Raw genomic sequence first — 24458 nt, forward strand, 5'->3', positions numbered from 1 at the left:
CTTTTATTTATGCACCCATACAAATGACATAATATTTGTACAGAAGATTTTTATTCAATTATATAATACAAAAGTACATGTAATCGCAAAGCATGAAGAAATAAAATTTAATATAATTTTTATTGTTCTTAAGTCTGATCAGATCATTTACATGCATCTATTCCCATAATAGAAAAATAAAGAGAAAATCATGCTCTCTATACGAGGAATCTTTCTGACAGAACACAGGTGAAGCTCAACGCAAACCACGTCAACATTCAGCTTTTCTCTGCTGGAAGTAAACCCGTGTATACTGACTGGTGTTGAACGCTGTGCTCCACAATCGTTCACGGAGAGAGAGTTATCTGCCTTAAATGTGAAGGGAACCCGAAACGGCATGCAGACGCCAATGCCATTGGCAGATATGTGTGAAATTGATGCAAGGCCAAGTCTGACACTTGTGAATGAGAGTTGCACAATATCAGATGGAATTGTGATCACATATACCCAGATATCTGTGGCCAAGAAGACTTCATCAAAAGCTTCTCTCACCAGGTACCTGACCTACCCTGATGAAGACCTCCAGTGTCGCCATGTACCTGACTAACCAGGAAAACCTGCCTTTGTCATGGTTTAGACGAAAAAACCCTGCAGAAACCCTCTGCTCTTACCAGGGAAACCCTGATGAAAACCTTTACTCTCACCATGTACCTGGCTAACCAGGGAAACCCTGATTAAAGCCTTTACTCTCACCATGTACCTGACTAACCAGGAAAACCCTGATTAAAGCCTTTACTCTCACCATGTACCTGACTAACCAGGAAAACCCTGATTAAAGCCTTTACTCTCACCATGTACCTGACTAACCAGGAAAACCCTGATGAAAGCCTCTACTCTTCCCAGGTAATTGACTAACCAGGAAAACCTTGTATAAATCCACTGCTCTTGCCACATACCCAACAACCCTTGCAAACAAGTTCAATGTACAGTACAAGTACAAACTGATTTGTTTGACCCCCATTTTCCCATCCACTGCTCTAAATCACAGGTTTGCTGTGGTTTAATCTCTAAATAATCTCGCCAGTCAGGGAGTTGGGAGTCATGTCAACAATGGTCTCCAGTCAAATCTGAAACAGCCAGCCAGCTGGAGTATAGCATCTATAAATGGCTCTCTCCAGTCACCTCTGAAACAGTTAACACAACACTGTTACTGAATACATGGAATTACTTGTAAAATAAAGGAAAATGCTGTATTATAGTGACCCTCAAGAAACAAAAAGTGTGACTAAATTACATCCCTTGTCACAACTGGCGCTATGATGTAATGCAAAATTAAATTTTTAAGCATGGAACCTCGTCTACTGAAGTGTGCAACGTGAAGGTTGCTATGTCATGACCATGATAAATATTTTGTAACAATGTAGACGGACGTGCCATCAACAATAAGAGTCTCAGAACTGTGTGCTCTTAAATCCTCAGCTTATTTATTATTTATTTATTTGATTGGTGTTTTACGCCATACTCAAGAATATTTCAATCATACAACGGCGGCCAGCATTATGGTGGGAGGAGACCAGGCATAGTCCCGGGAAGTTATCCGCAACCATCTGCTAGTGGAGTCCCCAGCTTAAGTAGAATGTATATATTTGTCCGATGAACCAAAGTCGTTATACATTTTCCTGACAGTTTGGGTGTCCATATCTGAACACAACTGGGCCCGTATCATTACTGGCAACACTGAATATCATGTGAACACAGACCAAGTTACGGTGTCCATCTCCAAAAGCAACTGGAAGATGGATTGAGCTCGGTGAACTCCTCCCTGAATATTTCATTTTGTACATTCATTAAATTTGGATACATACAAGGTTTGGGTAGTCCTAAATCAAGTACATGTCTATGATAACAGTTCTACGAGATATTTGGACTTCCTACAAAATGGATGTGGCAAACAATTACACATGCTAGTAATCCCCAGGATTTTACAAGTCTCCTGTTCCTCATAAATAGCTCCAATACATTGTTTTAAAAAATAACTAATGCAAATTACAGTTCTAAAAATTTTCATAATAACGACAAAAACTTCTGCACCTGACACCTAGTGAGCACAGCCACACAGTTCTCTTGAGATACAGAAAGCCGGTGCACATAATGAGCTCGTTCCTGCCTGAACCAAGATGGTCCAAAAATGTGAACCTGTTTGTTCTCTCATTTATTACTTCACAATTATAAATGTTTGGTGCTCATAAAAAATATATGAAGTACACATGCACTGCAACGTCATAGAATGAAAACGAAGAGTTCTATTGGCGTGTAGTTTCCCCATTCCTGTAGCAATCGCCAATGAAGACATTACATTGCCATGATAGCTAACAGGTGCACATAAGAACCATCACCAAACATTAGAAAGCTGTGACATGGCAGTAAATGCTGTGATGTAACTAGGGCTAAAGCTGTACCATATCTACAGGTAGTACTGTGGGTGATTTGTGAACATGGCCCCAGTACCTACAGGTAATACTGTGAATGACTTGTGAACATGGTCCCTGTACCTACAGGTAATGCTGAAAATGGTTTGGGAACATGGCCCCCATATCTACAGGTAGTACTGTGAGTGACTTGGGAACATGGCCCCCATATCTACAGGTAGCACTGTGAGTGGGTAACAGTGTGGATGGTTTATGAACGCGGTCCCAGTAGCTACAGGTAACAGTGTGGATGGTTTGTGAGCACGGTCCCAGTACCTACAGTCAACAGTGTGGATGGTTTGTGAGCGCGGTCCCAGTAGCTATAGGTGATACTGCGAGTGGTTTGTGAGTGCGGTCCCACTTGCTACAGGTAATCGTGTGAGTGGTTTGTAAGCAGGGTCCCAGTAGCTACAGGTAACAGTGTGGATGGTTTATGCACGCAGTCCCAGTAGCTACAGGTAGCAGTGTGGATGAACCTGGTCCCAGTAGCTACAGGTAGCAGTGTGGATGGTTTATGAATGCGGTCCCCGTAGCTACAGGTGATAGTGTGAGTGGTTTGTGAGCAGGGCCCCAGTACCTACAGGTAATGTGAAAGATTGTGAATGAACACAGCCTCTGTTGACCAACTGGAAATGTTAGAAATGAAAGTCTGTTAACTGTAACTGCTCCTGATCATGCATATCAAACAGGTAACTCACCAGTGTGGACTTCTCCCTAGACAAAGAGGTAATACAGGTACATACATTCATAAACAAAACATCCCCCGGTGTTTGGAAAGGGTATGGGAAACATGATATGTCACATGATATGCAGTAGTGTTACCACTGTGGCAAATGCTGGCCAACACTGTATATGTGAAATATTCACATATACGTAAAAACACCAATCAAATAAATTAATTATGTGTGGTGCAAAGTAAGAAACTGTTGTTGAGGCAATAGCTTTAGTGCCTTCACATTCTACTTTTCTCCCAACAACCTTCCATCACTATAAATCTTGTGTGTAAAATACAATCACATACAAAAACAGGTGTCATCCTGCAGGTGATGTAAAATCAAATGTCTTGTACAGTAGTGATTCCAGATGCACTTCCACAACATGTATGTACGTATGTGTTCTGGGGGGTTTAACATCGTACGTAGGTGTGTGTACACATAGTGTGACGCACAGCGAGTCCATGCTGCCGAAGACACCAGTCATGAAACCCCACCTAGTGACATTATATGGACAATGTGCCAACCAGTCCAGTCTCCTTGCCTTAACCCAAGTGGTGAGCGCGAAGCAGCAACAAGTATCATTTTTTTTAAGTCGATGCGGTTTTGATCCCAGTTCTCCCAACCTTGAGGCAGAGGCTCTAACCATTAGGCCAGCAGAACGGTCCCCATGATGTGTCCCACTCACCTCTCCCTGGTCCTCCTGTCAAATTTGGATGTAGCCCTCTTTTGCTGCCCGGTTGCAGCTCCACTCAATCACACAGAAGGCGTACGCCCCGAGCGTGCCTGTTACCACCAGGATGAGCAGCTGCCAGTGCAGCAGCAGCTGTAAACTGTAGGCAAAGCCAATAGCAGCAGCCACCGACTGTAATCACAACAGATGATGCCAGCATCTCGTACAGTTTTATCAAGATTAATGCATTTGCAGGAGCTAAAAAAAACAGAAGGCCACAATGTCCAAGTTCTCTTCACTTGGCCCCTGAAGGGAGGACACTGAGGCACACAGCCATAGAAACACACAAACATGGAGGCACACAGCCATGGAAACACACAGACAAGGAGGCACACAGCCATGGAAACACACAAATGTGGAGGTGCGCAGCCATGGAAACACACAGGCGTGGAGGCACACAGCCATGGAAACAAACAGACATGGAGACACACAGACATGGAGGCACACAGCCATGGAAACACACAGACGTGGAGGCACACAGCCATGGAAACACACAAACATGGAGGCACATATAGACATGGGTACACAAAGCCATGGAAACATAGAGACATGGAAATACATAGGCATGGGAACATACAGACATGGAGGCACACAGACATGGATATACATAGGCATGGAGGCACACAGCCATGGAAACACAGACGTGGAGGCACACAGCCATGGAAACACACAGACGTGGAGGCACACAGCCATGGAAACACAGGCGTGGAGGCACATAGCCATGGAAACACACAGACATGGAGGCACACAGCCATGGAAACACACAAACAGGGAGGCACACAGCCATGGAAACACACAAACGTGGATACACACAGCCATGGAAACATACAGACATGGAAATACATAGGCATGGGAACATACAGACATGGAGGCACACAGACATGGATATACATAGGCATGGAAATATACAGACATGGAGGCACATGAACATGGAAATACATAGGCATGGAAATATACAAACATGGAGGCACATACACATGGAAATACATAGGCATGGAAATATACAAACATGGAGGCACATACACTTGGAAATACATTGGCATGGAAACATACAGACACGGAGGCACACAGACATGGATATACATAGTCATGGAAATACACAGGCATTGAGGCACATACACATGGAAATACATAGGCATGGAAATATACAAACATGGAGGCACATACACATGGATATACATAGCCATGGACACGTACAGACATAGCTTCTTTCAGAGGGAACAACAGGCATTGTTGCCTGTTGTTGACACCACTTACTCACTTACTGTATATATGTTGTCTTGTATCTCTGTATGTTCATATGGTTTGATAACGATGTAAGAACCTACATCGAAACGTCACCAACACAATAAATCCAGGAATTGTTATCCTTAAGTAATGCCTCTGTCAACGTACAGACATGGAGGCACATAGACATGGATATACATAGGCATGGAAACATACAGACATGGAGGCACATAGACATGGATATACATAGGCATGGACACGTACAGACATGGAGGCACATAGACATGGATATACATAGGCATGGACACGTACAGACATGGAGGCACATAGACATGGAAATACATAGGCATGGAAATATACAGACATGGAGGCACATAGACATGGATATACATAGGCATGGAAACATACAGACATGGAGGCACATAGACATGGATATACATAGGCATGGACACGTACAGACATGGAGGCACATAGACATGGATATACATAGGCATGGACACGTACAGACATGGAGGCACATAGACATGGAAATACATAGGCATGGAAACATACAGACATTTAGGCACATAGACATGGATATACATAGGCAGGGACACGTACAGACATGGAGGCACATAGACATGGAAATACATATGCATGGAAACATACAGACATGGAGGCACATAGACATGGATATACAAAGGCATGAAAATATACAAACATGGAGGCACATAGACATGGAAATACATAGGCATGGAAACATACAGACATGGAGGCACATAGACATGGATATACATAGGCATGGAAACATACAGACATGGAGGCACATAGACATGGATATACACAGGCATGGAAACATACAGACATGGAGGCACATAGACATGGAAATACACATGCATGGAAACATACAGACATGGAGGCACATAGACATGGAAATACATAGGCATTACAAAAAATGAAGACCATATGTCCAAAGTATCCTGTATGTATAGCTTATGTTGATTTAACACCAAGCTTCATGGCTTTATCTCCATACCTGTATATATATCTGTAACGTTCACTCTGAAATTTACTCACTCACTCCTGATGATGGCTCAATAAAGTGCCAAAATATTGAGTCAAAATGAGGCTTTTTTGTTTTCGGTTACACTACACTTTTAACTAATCAATGGACCACAATTCATATGTCCCATGGTCTATGGACTAAGGAGGAATGGCATAGAGATAACATTTCCCAGCACAGAATTCAGGTGTGGTCATCATCAGGGAAGTGGTATTTATACTCGTGAATTAGGTGAGAGAATACTGCGGTGACAAAGTTACCTGAACAAACTTGTAGAGAGCAAACGCAGGAGCACTGTCTTCAGGGAACATAAATCCCAACAGAGAATAAAGCTGGAAAAATAACAAATTCAAATGTTAGACAATTATTATAGATGTAGAAGAGCTTCGGAAATTTGTCACTGCTGGACGAATCTCATTCCGCTCATCACTTCTTTATGACAATCTGTATGTGTGTGTGTGTGTGTGTGTGTGTGTGTGTGTGTGTGTGTGTGTATGTGTGTGTGTGTGTGTGTGTGTGTGTGTGTATGTGTATTTTTGTGTGTGTGCGTGCGTGCATGTGTGTATGTATGTGCATGTATGTATGTATGTATGTATGTATTATTATATGATGGTGACCAGTACATTAGGGATGGAAGAGTACCCAGGTAACCCATGACCTTTGGCAAGTTCATGGCAAGCTTTTCCACATGTGAGTTATGTACACCATATTGGCTTAAGACAAGATGTCTTCAATGATTTGGACTGAGCAAACAGCCTGACAAGCATCACAGATAGCTTGGCTGTATTGTCACCAAAGCAACACAAGCAGCGAGGACACAACCTGCACCCTCAGTGTCTAGTGATCAAAAAATGGATATTTCCACAATACCATAACAAGGTGAACTTCTATTCAACCACAGTCAGGGATGCATTCAGCTTTTTAATCTGTATCAATGTAAGTTAATTTCCACTTACCTGAGTATTAAAACTGGCATCACCAAATCCAAGCAAGAAGCTGCATAAAATGGCCACATATACACTGAAAACAACAAATACAGCACTTAGGCTGGCCAATACATGCAGTACAGATCTGCCTTATAATGCAATATTTTCACCATGGAGTGCTCAACTATACCTTCTATTTATATTTTGATGAAGCTCTTGTGCCATAGATAAGGACAGTGTGACATTCTAAATGATGCCAGCACAGGTGTGTTGCTGTGCTTCATTCTCAATAATCTGAGAGGTTAACAGGTCTACAACTCCTGCAGATGATGTGGTACAAGTCAGAATTCCACAGGAACATTCAAGGGCAGATAACTGCAGTAATCTGAGAGGCTAACAGGTCTACAACTCCTGCAGATGATGTGGTAGAATTCCACAGGAACACTCATGGGCAGATAACTGCAGTAATCTGAGAGGCTAACAGGTCTACAACTCCTGCAGATGATGTGGTAGAATTCCACAGGAACACTCATGGGCAGATAACTGCAGTAATCTGAGAGGCTAACAGGTCTACAACTCCTGCAGATGATATGGTACAAGTTAGAATTCCACAGGAACATTCAAGGGCAGATAACTGCAGTAATCTGAGAGGCTAACAGTTCATGTTCATACAGTAATCTGCGAGGCTAACAGGTCTACAACTCCTGCAGATGATGTGGCACAAGTTAGAATTCCACAGGAACACTCAAGGGCAGATAACTACAGTAATCTGAGAGGCTAACAGGTCTACAACTCCTGCAGATCATATGGTACAAGTTAGAATTCCACAGGAACATTCAAGGGCAGATAACTACAGTAATCTGAGAGGCTAACAGGTCTACAACTCCTGCAGATGATATGGTACAAGTTAGAATTCCACAGGAACACTCAAGGGCAGATAACTACAGTAATCTGAGAGTTTAACAGGTCTACAACTCCTGCAGATGATATGGTACAAGTTAGAATTCCACAGGAACACTCAAGGGCAGATAACTACAGTAATCTGAGAGGCTAACAGGTCTACAACTCCTGCAGATGATATGGTACAAGTTAGAATTCCACAGGAACATTCAAGGGCAGATAACTACAGTAATCTGAGAGGTTAACAGGTCTACAACTCCTGCAGATGATGTGGTACAAGTTAGAATTCCACAGGAAATACTCAAGGGGAGATAACTACAGTAATCTGAGAGGCTAACAGGTCTACAACTCCTGCAGGTGATGTGGTACAAGTTAGAATTCCACAGGAACACTCAAGGGCAGATAACTACAGTAATCTGAGAGGCTAACAGGTCTACAACTCCTGCAGATGATATGGTACAAGTTAGAATTCCACAGGAACATTCAAGGGCAGATAACTACAGTAATCTGAGAGGCTAACAGGTCTACAACTCCTGCAGATGATGTGGTACAAGTTAGAATTCCACAGGAACACTCAAGGGCAGATAACTACAGTAATCTGAGAGGCTAACAGGTCTACAACTCCTGCAGATGATGTGGTACAAGTTAGAATTCCACATGAACACACAAGGGCAGACAATTACACTAGTTTGAGTCTAACTCCTGCAGAAACCAGGAGAACATTTACTATGAAAATCAGATTATTTTATGACCTATTGACTGCCAGTACAGAAGAATCAGTGCAGTGCAGACAATCGTGTAGCTGGTACAGTATTTGTTTGGAATGCTTTAGTGTTTGTAATAGTGTTTGGTGATATATTTTCTCTCTGTGTTCACACTTACTGTATACAGTATTAACCTGACCAGACATTGGGCCCACTGAGGCCTGCTGACCTTGTGCCATGTAAAACAACAGATGTAAGAGATCTTACTTGGCCTCGATGTAAGTGGATCCCATGGTGCTCTGTAACGGGGAGTTGCTGGGTAGGTTGATGAAGATTAGATAGAAGGCAGCCATGTGCAGCACATAACCCACCAGCACAATTGGGTCACGGCCATACTTATTGGTGCGACTGCCAAACAGCCCAAACATGGTACCAGCTGTGCAAAGAAACAGACCATGCAGCTACAGATATTAACAGCCAGATAGACACCACTGACTTTTCCTTACCATTCATTAGTAAATACACAAGTGCATGTCATACAGACATGAATGTGACCTGTACATCCAAAATACTTCTGGCAGGTGATGTAAATGAGGCTTTAGCAATAAATATACAATACAACAGAATCACAGGATGGAGTGGGTGGGATCACCTTGAACTGGAGGCTTTACAATAAACTGGCGAAGCGACAGCACATTTAATAATTTCTCAGTCATATGACAATACAGAGTCAATAGGTGTGCGTACATCATATACTCTTTCTTTTCATGGCAGGGCGAGTCCATGCCTCCAAAATGCTGCCGCCAATGAAGTCACATTATACTGACACCAGGCCAGCCATTCCTCTTTTCCTGCTCTCACCCCTTCCTGATGAGCGCCAAGCCAGTAAGCACCAAGTACCATTTTTTAAAGTAACTGGCATGGCCCAACCTGGGTTGGATGCGAAGTCATCTGACATCAAAGCGGACTCTCTACCCATTGGGCCGCTGAACAGTCCCCTTCATATGTACCCTACTGGATATTCACATGAAAAATTTTCATGTTTCAACTGCTCGCCATCATAGACTAAACTAGCTGGACACTGCCTATCATAGACACCAGCACGGCTGACAACTGATCTAACGATGCACTCTGTACAAGGCTCCACACACTAATGCCATCAATCAAGGCTATATACACCAGCATGGCTGACAACTGATCTAACAATGCACTCTGTACAAGGTGTCACACACTCCTGCCACCAATCAGGGCTATATACACCAGCATGGCTGACAACTGATCTAACAATGCACTCTGTACAAGGTTTCACACACTCCTGCCACCAATCAGGGCTATGAACACCAGCATGGCTGACAACTGATGTAATGATGCACTCTGTACAAGGTTTCACACACTCCTGCCACCGATCAGGGCTATATACACCAGCATGGCTGACAACTCATGTAACGATGCACTCTGTACAAGGCTCCACACACTAATGCCATCAATCAGGGCTATATACACCAGCATGGCTGACAACTGATGTAACGATGCACTCTGTACAAGGTTTCACACACTCCTGCCATCAATCAGGGCTATATACACCAGCATGGCTGACAAATGATGTAACCATGTACTCTGTACAAGGTTTCACACACTCCTGCCATCAATCAGGGCTATGAACACCAGCATGGCTGACAACTGATGTAACGATGCACTCTGTACAAGGTTTCACACACTCCTGCCATCAATCAGGGCTATAAACACCAGCATGGCTGACAACTGATGTAACGATGCACTCTGTACAAGGTTTCACACACTCCTGCCATCAATCAGGGCTATATACACCAGCATGGCTGACAACTGATCTAACAATGCACTCTGTACAAGGTTTCACACACTCCTGCCACCAATCAGGGCTATGAACACCAGCATGGCTGACAACTGATGTAATGATGCACTCTGTACAAGGTTTCACACACTCCTGCCACCAATCAGGGCTATAAACACCAGCATGGCTGACAACTGATGTAATGATGCACTCTGTACAAGGTTTGACACACTCCTGCCACCAATCAGGGCTATAAACACCAGCATGGCTGACAACTGATGTAATGATGCACTCTGTACAAGGTTTGACACACTCCTGCCACCAATCAGGGTTATAAACACTAGCATGGCTGACAACTGATGTAATGATACACTCTGTACAAGGTTTCACACACTCCTGCCACCAATCAGGGCTATAAACACCAGCATGGCTGACAACTGATGTAATGATGCACTCTGTACAAGGTTTCACACACTCCTGCCACCAACCAGGGCTATAAACACCAGCATGGCTGACAACTGATGTAATGATGCACTCTGTACAAGGTTTCACACACTCCTGCCACCAATTAGGGCTATAAACACCAGCACGGCTGACAACTGATGTAATGATGCACTCTGTACAAGGTTTCACACACTCCTGCCACCAATCAGGGCTATATACACCAGCATGGCTGACAAATGATGTAACTATGTACTCTGTACAAGGCTCCACACACTCCTGCCACCAATCAGGGCTATAAACACCAGCATGGCTGACAACTGATGTAACGATGCACTCTGTACAAGGCTCCACACACTCCTGCCACCAATCAGGGCTATATACACCAGCATGGCTGACAACTGATGTAATGATGCACTCTGTACAAGGTTTCACACACTCCTGCCACCAATCAGGGCTATAAACACCAGCATGGCTGACAACTGATGAAACGATGCACTCTGTACAAGGCTCCACACACTCCTGCCACCAATCAGGGCTATAAACACCAGCATGGCTGACAACTGATGTAACGATGCACTCTGTACAAGGTTTCACACACTCCTGCCATCAATCAGGGCTATATACACCAGCATGGCTGACAACTGATCTAACGATGCACTCTGTACAAGGTTTCACACACTCCTGCCACCAATCAGGGCTATGAACACCAGCATGGCTGACAAATGATGTAACGATGCACTCTGTACAAGGTTTCACACACTCCTGCCATCAATCACGGCTATAAACACCAGCATGGCTGACAACTGATCTAACACTGCACTCTGTACAAGGTTTCACACACTCCTGCCACCAATCAGGGCTATATACACCAGCATGGCTGACAAATGATGTAGCCATGTACTCTGTACAAGGTTTCACACACTCCTGCCACCAATCAGGGCTATATACACCAGCATGGCTGACAACTGATCTAACACTGCACTCTGTACAAGGCTCCACACACTCCTGCCACCAATCAGGGCTATATACACCAGTATGGCTGACAACTGATCTAACAATGCACTCTGTACAAGGTTTCACACACTCCTGCCACCAATCAGGGCTATAAACACCAGCATGGCTGACAACTGATCTAACAATGCACTCTGTACAAGGTTTCACACACTCCTGCCACCAATCAGGGCTATATACACCAGCATGGCTGACAACTGATCTAACAATGCACTCTGTACAAGGTTTCACACACTCCTGCCACCAATCAGGGCTATGAACACCAGCATGGCTGACAACTGATGTAACGATGCACTCTGTACAAGGTTTCACACACTCCTGCCATCAATCAGGGCTATAAACACCAGCATGGCTGACAACTGATGTAATGATGCACTCTGTACAAGGTTTCACACACTCCTGCCACCAATCAGGGCTATATACACCAGCATGGCTGACAACTGATGTAGCCATGTACTCTGTACAAGGTTTCACACACTCCTGCCATCAATCAGGGCTATATACACCAGCATGGCTGACAAATGATGTAACAATGCACTCTGTACAAGGTTTCACACACTTCTGCCACCAATCAGGGCTATAAACACCAGCATGGCTGACAACTGATCTAACAATGCACTCTGTACAAGGTTTCACACACTCCTGCCACCAATCAGGTGATATTCATGTTGAGAATATAATTAAAACCTAATCAGAACTTCTTCACTTATTTTTGTATATGCAATATGTAACTCTTAGAAAACGCTCATCAATCCAAGTACAAAATTTGTTTTTATATTTAGAAACGGTTTTGACATATATATTAGCAATTTTCCATGTTTTCATTGATCACTCTCTGAAACCTCACTGAGGTATTTTTATCATTTTTCCTGATTAGAGATAGTTTGTTAGATATAGCCATCGGCTGGTAAATTACTGGTGAAAAGGCCAATTAGTTAACAAGCAATTACCATAAGGTTTTGTCCACATAGATAATACTGACCTATGATCTCCCCTGCTCCGATGAACATGCCCGAAATACCCAGCAGACCTTTGGCGTCATTCCCAAAATGCTGAGTATGTCCTACACAGGTGCCATAGACACCACTGAAAAACGTCAGCTCCAAACCTACACAGATACAGGGGTTTCATTGGTCAGTCACAATTACAAACTATCACTTACACCTATACACTCTCTAAAGTTTAGACACATTGTTTTTATTTATTTATATGACTGATTTTTAATGGTTTAGAAACTTATATAGGGATAGTCAAATTTATGGTGGAGGAAGAGCTTCAGGAAAATACTGCTCAGTGTAAGGTACCATCTAATTCTTCTGACAAAAAGTCACAGCTAAAAAGATCTGGATTTGAATACCCAAACTGAATGATCCAGCTGGATTTGAACACCCAAACTAATGGGTCAAGGGAATGGCCAGCAGTAGCCATTCAGCAGTCGTGGCTTTAATGGGAGGAATTTAAGGGTAAATATAACCCTACTGACAAAGACGTAATCATTTCTCGTTCCTAATGGGAGATTGTAAACCTGTAACATTGTAAGCACAACCTCAGGGTGCAGACATGTACATCTCAGTACACCTGGCAATGCTGCAATCCTGCTTATTGGAAGTACAAAGTATCAGTGAGTTATTAAGACATCGTTATGGTAGGTATAGTTTAGAACATATTCACGCCATACACTCAAGTTCTGATTAGTTACGACACTGGACTAAAATGTCATTTATACAAATGTTGGCAGGTTTTTGGAAACTTTGCTGAGTCCACTCAACGTCATCCTCTTCAGCACATCACTGGTTACTATGGTTTTAGTCAAAGTGGATCTGTAGCTGTAGAAAACTGTCTTACCTGTATAGGCAAAGGTCAAGCTTAAAAACAGCATCTCTCTTGTCTTCAGCAGGTGGAAGGAACGCTCTGAAACAATCATCCCAGACCTACACGTAAACAAGACATGGCAAACACTCCATCAGTCACACTCCATCAATCAACACTCCATCAGTCAAACACTCCATCAGTCAAACACTCCATCAGTCAAACACTCCATCAGTCACACACTCCATCAGTCAAACTCTCCATCAGTCACACATTCCATCAGTCAAACTCTCCATCAGTCAAACTCTCCATCAGTCACACACTTCATCAGTCAAACTCTCCATCAGTCAAACTCTCCATCAGTCAAACACTCCATCAGTCACACACTCCATCAGTCAAACACTCCATCAGTCAAACTCTCCATCAGTCACACGCTCCATCAAACTCTCCATCAGTCAAACACTCCATCAGTCAAACTCTCCATCAGTCAAACTCTCCATCAGTCAAACTCTCCATCAGTCACACACTCCATCAGTCAAACTCTCCATCAGTCAAACACTCCATCAGTCAAACACTCCATCAGTCATACACTCAATCAGTCAAACTCTCCATCAGTCACATACTCCATCAGTCAAACATTCCATCAGTCAAACACTCCATCAGTCAAACACTCCATCAGTCAAACACTCCATAGGTCAAACTCTCCATCAGTCAAACTCTCCATCAGTCACACACTCCATCAGTCAAACTCTCCATCAGTCACACACTCCATCAGTCAAACTCTCCATCAGTCAAACACTCCATCAGTCAAACACTCCATCAGTCAAACACTCCATCAGTCAAACTCTTCATCAGTCACACACTCCATCAGTCAAACTCTCCATCAGTCAAACACTCCATCAGTCACACGCTCCATCAAACACTCCATCAGTCACAAACTACCGGCTTTCTCTAAAATTAAACAGTAAAAATCATTCACTCATTTGTCACTTTTAATGCTGCCTTGATTTCATGCAATCTGGTTTTGTATAATTACCCAAATAACAACTAAAAACAAACATCAAATTATACAATGCTTATACTTACTGAGTGCCTCCAGAGGAGTGTCCGATTTGACCTTACTTATCGATGTGCTGAAACAGCGAGTCATCAAATACTGATACAAAAACTTCAGGTACCGAATCACATCCTCATAAACAGTAAGTCATTAAAACCTCCATCACATACTGGTACAAATCCTACATCAAGTACCGGTACAATTTAATTATTTATTTATTTGATTGGTGTTTTACGCTGAGCTCAAGAATATTTCACTTATACGACGGCAACCAGCATTATGGTGGGTGGAAACCTACTGGTGCAAAACCTGCACCAAGTATTGGCACAAATCCTGCACCAAGTACAAGTACAAATCCTGCATCAAGAATTGGTACAAAACCTGCACCAAGTACTGGTACAAAACCTGCACCAAGTACTGGTACAAAAGCTCCATCAATTACAGGTACAAAACCTGCACCAAGTACAAGTACAAATCCTGCACCAAGTACTGGTACAAAACCTGCACCAAGTACTGGTACAAAACCTGCATTAAGTACTGGTACAAAACCTGCACCAAGTACAAGTACAAATCCTGCACCAAGTACTGGTACAAAACCTGCACCAAGTACTGGTACAAAACCTGCACCAAGTACTGGTACAAAACCTGCACCAAGTACAAGTACAAATCCTGCACCAAGTACTGGTACAAAACCTGCACCAAGTACTGGTACAAAACCTGCACCAAGTACTGGTACAAAACCTCCATCAATTACAGGTACAAAACCTGCACCAAGTACAAGTACAAATCCTGCATCAAGTACTGGTACAAAACCTGCACCAAGTACTGGTACAAAACCTGCACCAAGTACAAGTACAAATCCTGCACCAAGTACAGGTACAAAACCTGCACCAAGTACAAGTACAAATCCTGCACCAAGTACTGGTACAAATCCTGCACCAAGTACTGGTACAAAACCTGCACCAAGTACTGGCACAAAACCTGCACCAAGTACTGGTACAAAACCTGCACCAAGTACTGGTACAAATCCTGCATCAAGTACTGGTACAAAACCTGCACCAAGTACTGGTCCAAATCATGCACCAAGTACTGGCACAAAACCTGCACCAAGCACTGGTACAAAACCTGCACCAAGTACTGGTACAAAACCTGCACCAAGTACAAGTACAAATCCTGCATCAAGAACTGGTCCAAATCATGCACCAAGTACTGGTACAAAACCTGCATCAAGTAGTGGTACAAATCCTGCATCAGGTACTCGTACAAATCCTGCATCAGGTACTGGTACAAAACCTGCACCAAGTACTGGTACAAAGCCTGCGCCAATTACATATTCAAAATCTGCATCAAATACTGGTACAAAACCTGCATCAAGTACTGGTACAAAACCTGCATCAAGTACTGGTCCAAACCTGCATCAAGTACTAGTACCAAAACCTCCATCACTAACAGGTACAAAACCTGCATCAAGTACTGGTACAAAACCTGCATCAAGTAGTGGTACAAATCCTGCATCAGGTACTGGTACAAATCCTGCATCAGGTACTGGTACAAAGCCTGCACCAAGTACTGGTACAAAGCCTGCACCAATTACATATACAAAATCTACATCAGGTACTGGTACAAAACCTGCACCAAGTACTGGTACAAATCCTGCATTGAGTACTGGTACAAAACCTGCATCAAGTACTGGCACAAAACCTCCATCAATTACAGGTACAAATCCTGCACGAAGTACTGGCACAAATCCTGCATCAAGTACTGGTACAAAACCTCCATCAATTACAGGTACAAAACCTGCATCAAGTAGTGGTACAAATCCTGCATCAGGTACTCGTACAAATCCTGCATCAGGTACTGGTACAAAGCCTGCACCAAGTACTGGTACAAAGCCTGCGCCAATTACATATACAAAATCTGCATCAAATACTGGTACAAAACCTGCACCAAGTACTGGTACAAAACCTGCATTGAGTACTGGTACAAAACCTGCATCAAGTACTGGCACAAAACCTCCATCAATTACAGGTACAAAACCTGCTTCAAGTTCTGGCACAAATCCTGCACCAAGTACTGGTACAGAACCTGCATTGAGTACTGGTACAAAACCTCCATCAATTACAGGTACAAAACCTGCATCAAGTACTGGTACAAAACCTGCATTGAGTACTGGTACAAAACCTCCATCAATTACAGGTACAAAACCTGCATCAAGTACTGGTACAAAACTGATATATTTTTTAGTTTCTGACTAACCCAATCATTCAAAATTATTGACCAACACTATAGTTTTTGTCTGGGTATTGATTTAGGAATTTCAGTGTATCAAATATAAACATATCCATGGAAAGTCAAATCTGCTGTCACCTGGCATTCAATCCTATAAGACTGTTGGAATCTCTCTCTCTTCTCTTGCGGAGTAGGACCAGGGTGAGTATGCCCAGCCCACAAGCCCCAGACAGTCCCAGGAACAGCTTGGTCCTCTCTGACACAGGGATGTCAAAGTTCCCCCTCAGAGTGAGGTAAGAGTACAGGTTCCCAAACAACAAGCTGAAAACAATAAACATGAAAGTACAGGTAAAACAAGCTGAAAACAACAAACATGAGAGAACGAGTTACCAAAAAACAAGCTGAAAACAACAAACATGAGATTCCTGGTTACCACAAAACAAGCTGAAATCAACAAACATGAGAGAACAGGTTACCATAAAACAAGCTGAAACTATTAAACATGAGAGAACAGGTTACCATAAAACAAGCTGAAAACAACAAACATGAGAGAACGAGTTACCAAAAAACAAGCTGAAAACAATAAACATGACAGTACAGGTTACCATAAAAAAGCTGAAACTATTAAACATGAGTATGAGTATAAACAATAATCGAACAACTTAATCAAATTGATGAACAAGTTTACCACTTGTTTTCCCCACTCCTTACAGAAAATTACCATAATATCCCATGTTTTCCCACTCCTTACAGAAAATTACCATAATATCCCATGTTTTCCCACTCCTTACAGAAAATTACCATAATATCCCATGTTTTCCCACTCCTTACAGAAAATTACCATAATATCTCATGTTTTCCCACTCCTTACAGAAAATTGCCATAATATCTCATGTTTTCCCACTCCTTACAGAAAATTACCATAATATCCCATGTTTTCCCACTCCTTACAGAAAATTGCCATAATATCCCATGTTTTCCCACTCCTTACAGAAAATTACCATAATATCCCATGTTTTCCCTGCTCCTTACAGAAAATTACCATAATATCCCATGTTTTCCCACTCCTTACAGAAAATTACCATAATATCCCATGTTTTCCCTGCTCCTTACAGAAAATTACCATAATATCCCATGTTTTCCCACTCCTTACAGAAAATTACCCTAATATCCCATGTTTTCCCAGCTCTTTCCAGGACCATTCAGTGTAACTACAAAACTTCATATGGAGTCAGATGGATATTGTTTTAGTAGCTTACTTAACTTTGTCAATGAGTTTTCAACGTCTTGAAAAGCTATTAACAAAATTTTAAAACCAACAAATTCTAATACTTTCCAGGAATTCAAGGATCAGTGGGAGCTCTTAATCAGTAATTATGGCTGACCCACACAAGCAGTGTTACTAGTAATTCTGCTTTATACACTTTTAACAAAACAGAAATTCAGTACATCGGATATCAGCATATGTAATTATTTTTGCACGACAAACACTGACTACACAGCATAACTCTGACCTGCATTGTAACAAAGCCCAGAAAATTCCACTGTTTCTGCCCACAGTTTCAGTGTCTGAGTTAATAGTGAGGAAATTACCCTGCCCAGTCCATAAAACTGCAAAACACAATAAAACAAGATACATGAGAAATTAAACAATACACAAACAATGTAGCTGTTTATGATAGATGTATGTGGGTAAAATCAGAGTTAGTGCCAGAGACCCAGCAAACTAGCCAGTACAGAGATTATTTCCTCTGTCTGTGTACCTCTGGGGTGTTGCATATCTGAACTGAGGTGTGTCTAAGGTATACTTGAGGTGTATCTGAGGTGTATTGAAAGTGTATCTGAGGTACTGCCAATTATGCAAATTAGTACCTCAAGTACACCTATAATAAACCTCAGTGGAGGTGTACCCTGTAAATATTAGTTAAAAACTATGATGCCTGAGGTATATCTAAGGTACAGCTGAGGTACATGCTTACCCCTTTTGAACTTGTTTTTGATAGAAAACAAGCTCAAAACACTTAAAATTGACTGTATAAATTAATAGATAAATTTAAGTAAGCTTGTAAGTACATGCCGTTCTTTGTTAACAGTATCGATAAATCTCAGCTGACTTACAGCAACAACAGTGATACACATTTACATGAGGCTTTCTAGATGCTTGATTAAAATTTACTCCCATTCTATGCCTTTTAAAACTGTTCATGTGCCCAAACATGTCACAAATTCTGTCCCAGGAAGCATCAATTAGTCCTCTCACAGCCTGGAATATATGTGCACCTTGTTCAGGGCAGTCATTTTGAAATAATCAGGGGAAAATATATCCTTGCTCTGTGATTGGTCAATATTTGCACACTGAATGGTAAGTCATTATAGGGTAAGACAAAGGCTTATATTTATTTTTCCTTTGAACATAAACATTTGTTATTTTCGTCTGAAGTAAAATGTAAATCTGATCTCGCTCTAAGACTTTAAAAAACTTGCTGAGGTGTACCTGAGGTACAGGACCACTAAATTATAATAAAAGAATCTCTCAAAGTTTCTAAGGTGTACCTGAGGTACATCTCCTCAGTGTTAATTTTTTTTCAAACTTGAGGTACAGTACACCTCAGATAATACAGGTGGGGTGTATACCTCATCTATACCTCACACCCAGGTGTACATGAGGCGTACACCCCATATACACCTCATGTCTTTAAGGGGATTCCCACACAAAATCAATATATCAAGCAAGTAGGATACGTGTACATGTATTTTGTTTCAATTTTCAATGCAAATGTACCAGTGATAGACTAGGGCTTTTAAAAGTTTGTTTTCATTTTTGTAACAGAAATACTTTTTAGTACGCTATGAAAAATCCATATGTAATAATGGGAATTGACTTATTAGCATATCAGATCTCTAACACACAATATCAAACTTAAAATCCTTCCCTTATATGAATATAGAACAAAATGCTTTACACATGTACAAATATATTGCTTTAAGATTAATTTAAGTACCTTTGTTGTGAACTCAACAGAACAAAGCCTTCTGATAGTTATGTGCGGGTAACATGAAATGTGGGTAGTTTGAGAGGTAACTAATACAACAGCATGGTACGTCTTAAAAAACTGCATGTACATGTATATATAGCTTGGTAGATCATACTTACTTGCTGCCCCAAATCCAACCAAAACAGACCCAGTATACAACGCCCATGTCATTGGTTTTAGAAACTGGAGAATAAATAAACTGTGAACAAAGAAATACTTGACCATATTTATCATGGATAAACAATTTCTTAGCCACAGCTACAAGTTACTTGCATTATTTAATGTCGGCCATCAAAAGATGCAAAAAGTGCCAAATCAAGATGTCATGTCAAATGGAAAGTTCTACCTCTAACTTCTTATTTGCCAAGTAATTTTATGTAACAGTGAACGGTCAAAACACAACCCTCACTGACAAGACATGGTCAACTGAGGAGGAAATAGACCTGTGCATGTAAATACTTACAAGTACATCACCGCACCAACAATCATACATAACTTAGGCCCAATAAGGCTCAGGATGGAGGGAGCTGCCCAGTTTGAGAGAGAAAACATGGAATAGATGATGGCCAGGCTGTAACAGACAACAGGGATACAGTTCAGTTTCCACAGAGCATAAAGATATGAACAATGTGGTTTACATAGATGCAGAATTGTCATGGATCATGTGAGAGACAGAAAAGTTCAGAAGGTTAGGTTAGAGTAGATTCCCAGTGCTGAGCCTTCCACTCCGTAGACATACAGTTTGAGGTTCCTGGGATCAATTCCTATCAATTAAAACGTCGAAAATGGAAGAAAAACGACAGAATTCAGTCCTCAAACGTCAGAAAATCCACTCCACCACGACAGAGCCACCTTTGACCTCGTGACATCCGGAGGTACATTCCCTTCATGCAGATGAGGCTTCTCTAGGTGTGCAACACTGACAGCAGGAGCCAATCGCTATACCTTTACAATTAATTCCGAGAATAATCCATGTCCGAGTGTGGCTTGCGATTACAGTTACACAACACAGGATATTGTAAAGTTACATACATGGCCTAAAAATGGAACAGATTTACAAAATATGGACCAGATCTCGTCAAGAATGCCTTATGATTACAGGCAACTTGACCGTCGTATGAGACTTGCTAATTCAGCCATCAAAGAAAGGGCTGAATGATGAGCTTTATAAAATCCTCAAAAAAGCCAAACAGAAAAGACATCCGATTTTCACTTCCTGAATACAGATGTTGTTTAGTTATTTGCTTGTTTGAAACAGGCTGTGACATGAACTGTAGGGAGCTGCTAGCCTTTGCTCTACAACGGCCACAAGGCTACAGGGGGGCCCTCCAACTCAGTTCACACATTGCCTACAGGACACCATGTGTGCATGATACACAACAGCAAACAGTACCTTGAAGTCCATAATGGGAAATCAGACAAATTTAAAATTGGCATTTCTATGTGTTACCAACTGCTGCTTCCATTCAATATAGTTCAAACCTTATTTATTTTGCTAAACATATCTACGTGCTTTAAATACAGTAATTTTCAACATTCAATATGTTTGGTTTAACTGTTTGTTATCAGCTTACAGATTTACACCTACCTGGTGTAACCATCTCCAGTAAATGAGGAATTAACTTGTGCACTCTGTAAGACACTTTCCTGAAATGGAACGTAATACACATACTCAGGTGAAAATTCACGACACAAACAGATTAGCAATGGGTCAGTTAATAGATTTACTAAAAGACAACAAAATGTTTTTCTCACAACCCTGGTGATTTCACAGGCCACATCTTGTTTGCTATGTAGAGAAGAAAAATACAGCTCTGTGGCTGTCATACTGATAAGTTGAGAGAGGGACAGCTACAGATTAAGAGCTAATAAAATGGTGCATCTCTCACAGCAGCTAGGAACATAGAATATGACTGTGTTTTATAGTTTTGATTTGATGCAGAGTCACATGAAAATATATTTTATTCCTGATCAAGGAGCTTTAGTATTCAAGTGGACTCAAAAGCCTCTTACGAATGCAATCGTTGCAAGTTCAAAACCACTGCTGACGTACGTGGGAAGGCCTGTCAAATGACAGAGTGACGTCACTTCATACAATAATCTGCTACATACAATAAATATCTGCTCAAAAATAAGTCAACAACCTACAACTCCACATAGCTCTATGCTTAATTTGTTATCTATATATCATAGGAAAACTACAGTACTGCATAAGAGAGGGTATGTGAACATACACTGTGTCTGTCGTTAGCCCTACAAGGCTTTACCTTTGCTAAGACTCCAGTAGAACCATATCATATTCTATGTGATACAAACTTGCATAAATATACGCAATACAATGTCCGTATGTTAGCCTAAGACCTCGGTTTAAGGGCAGCTTATCTACACTGAAATTAGGGAACTGCTGGCCACTCTTAGCCTGAGAGTTAAGGGACCCAATTCTTGTAAGATGATTACAAAGAGCTACCCTCTCATTCAATTCTGATGTATGCATGTTAGATTCGTCCTGAATACACATATAGCATGTCAATTCTCAAAGCTAAAATATTTACGCACATTTTGTCACAATCTAGAATTCAGAATAGAGTGGTTGCCGAGGATAACCCACCTTTTCACTGCAAACTTAATTTGACATTTCGCACCAATTGTGGGATCCATCATTCTGCTCCGTAGCCTTCAGACAATTGCAAATTCATGCCTCGGCAGTAACACGATATCTGAGCGTAAGTCACAACTGTAAATTATCTTGGATTTACCAGCCTTTAATTCTATAGTATGTGGCAAAACTTGGCAGGGGAACAGATAATGTCTTGGTGAACACAAATTATTGGAATTTTCCCCAGTAAATGCATGTATTGGTTTATTTTGCACCAGTCTTTGAGGCCCGGAGTTTCTATGCGCTAAGCTGTTTTTAAATACCACTATTTCAACTTGGAAGACTCCTTGGCTGTGATCTATGCCTAAACTCATATTTTATTTATTTATTTATTTGCTTGGTGTTTTACGCCGTACTCATGAGCTGGACTTGAACTCACAGCGACTGCATTGGTAAGAGACTCCTGGGTCATTACGCTGCGCTAGCGCGCTAACCAACTGAGCCAGGGAGGCCCCTCCCCTCCCCACATTTTAAGATCATAGCCGAGATCCTTGGCTACCGGTACATCAACTTTATTCCCTAGCAATCTGCTGGTCTCCTGGCCAACATTAAAACAAAACCTCTATCCATAAACTCATGATTGCTGTTGTGAGTGTAAATAATGTCACCTTCCCCGGGTAAAAAGTTCTCATCAACGCTTCCTTAACACAGTTCATTTTGAAGCCTATAATTGATGCAAATATTTCAGACATACATGAGAACTGTGCTTACTAATTATTAGAACTGAATTACTTACTAAATCAGTTCTGCAAAATTTTAACCAGGACCAAATGCTACGTATACAAAAGTACAAAAGTCACGCGCCATTACAGGTTGGTTTCGTTTTTACGTGAGGCAATGATTGTAGCCCGTATATTTGTGCAACTGCAAGTCTGTTCTTTCACAGGAGACAAGAACTGAGTCCAAGAAAATCAAATACAGTGTGACATAGCTCTGCCAGAGAGTTAGCAAAGGTAGAGCAATGTAGGCTAGTCTGGGGTGTAGTATTTGCAAACTTCGAGACACAGAGCAAACTTCGAGACACAGAGAAAACTTTTCACATCACGCACTTTACCTCTGCCATAGACGCCGTTTGAAATGCTGTAAAAACAAGCATGAAGGCAACCCCAAGAACGATGATATTGTAAAAACGAATATCAAAGTACTTGGCCGGGCCTTGAACGGCCAAGGTGGTCGGTGTCTCTTCAGACTCATTCTCCACGTCGTCTGCCATCTTGTTCGGTCTCTACCAGTCACATGATCATGATGGATGGGACACTTCAGCAAGGTACGAGATTGTGTAGATTAAACTAGTACATTGCAATCTTTGAAAGAGTTCAAGCATGTTAATAACCGGCAAATATGATAATGGTGTTGCAGATGGAATGGGTTTATTTACATTATCTGATCGAGTTATGTTATTGTTTTTTCTGGAAATGGGCTTCGACTGAGGCGAGGGTCACCCGAGGCCGTTTTAAACTGGGTCTAAGTGAAGGTATCTTTATTACTAATTTCTGGTCTGGAAAATATGAATAAAGGAGCTTTTATGCATGTATGTACATGTAGGCCCATAGTTAGTGGCGCGTCCTGAAATGACGATATTTTTCTTCTTTTTGTTGTCTTCTCCTTTACGTTGGGTTAATGTTAGCATAGACCATTGTTATTCATGTATTGTGTATTGCGCTTGCGGTAAATCCATGTATGTGTAGGCCTATAGGCCTAGATAGCAATTAGGA

General features: G+C 41.6%; 1 protein-coding gene across 1 annotated transcript; it reads right to left on the bottom strand.

Moving 5' to 3' along the window:
- Positions 1-29: 29 nt before the first annotated feature.
- On the bottom strand, positions 30-23961 carry LOC135466896 (UNC93-like protein MFSD11). Its single transcript, XM_064744652.1, has 15 exons — positions 23798-23961; positions 21676-21734; positions 20551-20658; positions 20207-20286; positions 18567-18663; positions 17191-17373; positions 14853-14887; positions 13803-13868; positions 12940-13065; positions 8960-9128; positions 7119-7182; positions 6423-6494; positions 3849-4025; positions 3146-3161; positions 30-1163 (listed from the first exon to the last, which is right to left on the bottom strand). Exons 1-13 carry the CDS (start codon positions 23954-23956, stop codon positions 3867-3869), a joined length of 1377 nt encoding a protein of 458 aa, XP_064600722.1. The 5' UTR covers positions 23957-23961; the 3' UTR covers positions 30-1163; positions 3146-3161; positions 3849-3866.
- Positions 23962-24458: the final 497 nt, after the last annotated feature.

Source organism: Liolophura sinensis, chromosome 1 (genome assembly GCF_032854445.1).
Source record: "Liolophura sinensis isolate JHLJ2023 chromosome 1, CUHK_Ljap_v2, whole genome shotgun sequence".
Lineage (NCBI taxonomy): Eukaryota > Metazoa > Mollusca > Polyplacophora > Chitonida > Chitonidae > Liolophura > Liolophura sinensis.

Bases quoted from the DNA above. Each gene is read 5' to 3' on its own strand.
- LOC135466896 (XM_064744652.1), bottom strand. From the start codon at position 23,956: ATGGCAGACGACGTGGAGAATGAGTCTGAAGAGACACCGACCACCTTG. The intron at 21,735-23,797 runs GTAAAGTGCGTG...GTTCCATTTCAG, and splicing joins AAACGGCGTCTATGGCAGAG to GAAAGTGTCTTACAGAGTGC. The intron at 7,183-8,959 runs GTAAGATCTCTT...TGTTGTTTTCAG, and splicing joins TCCACTTACATCGAGGCCAA to TGTATATGTGGCCATTTTAT.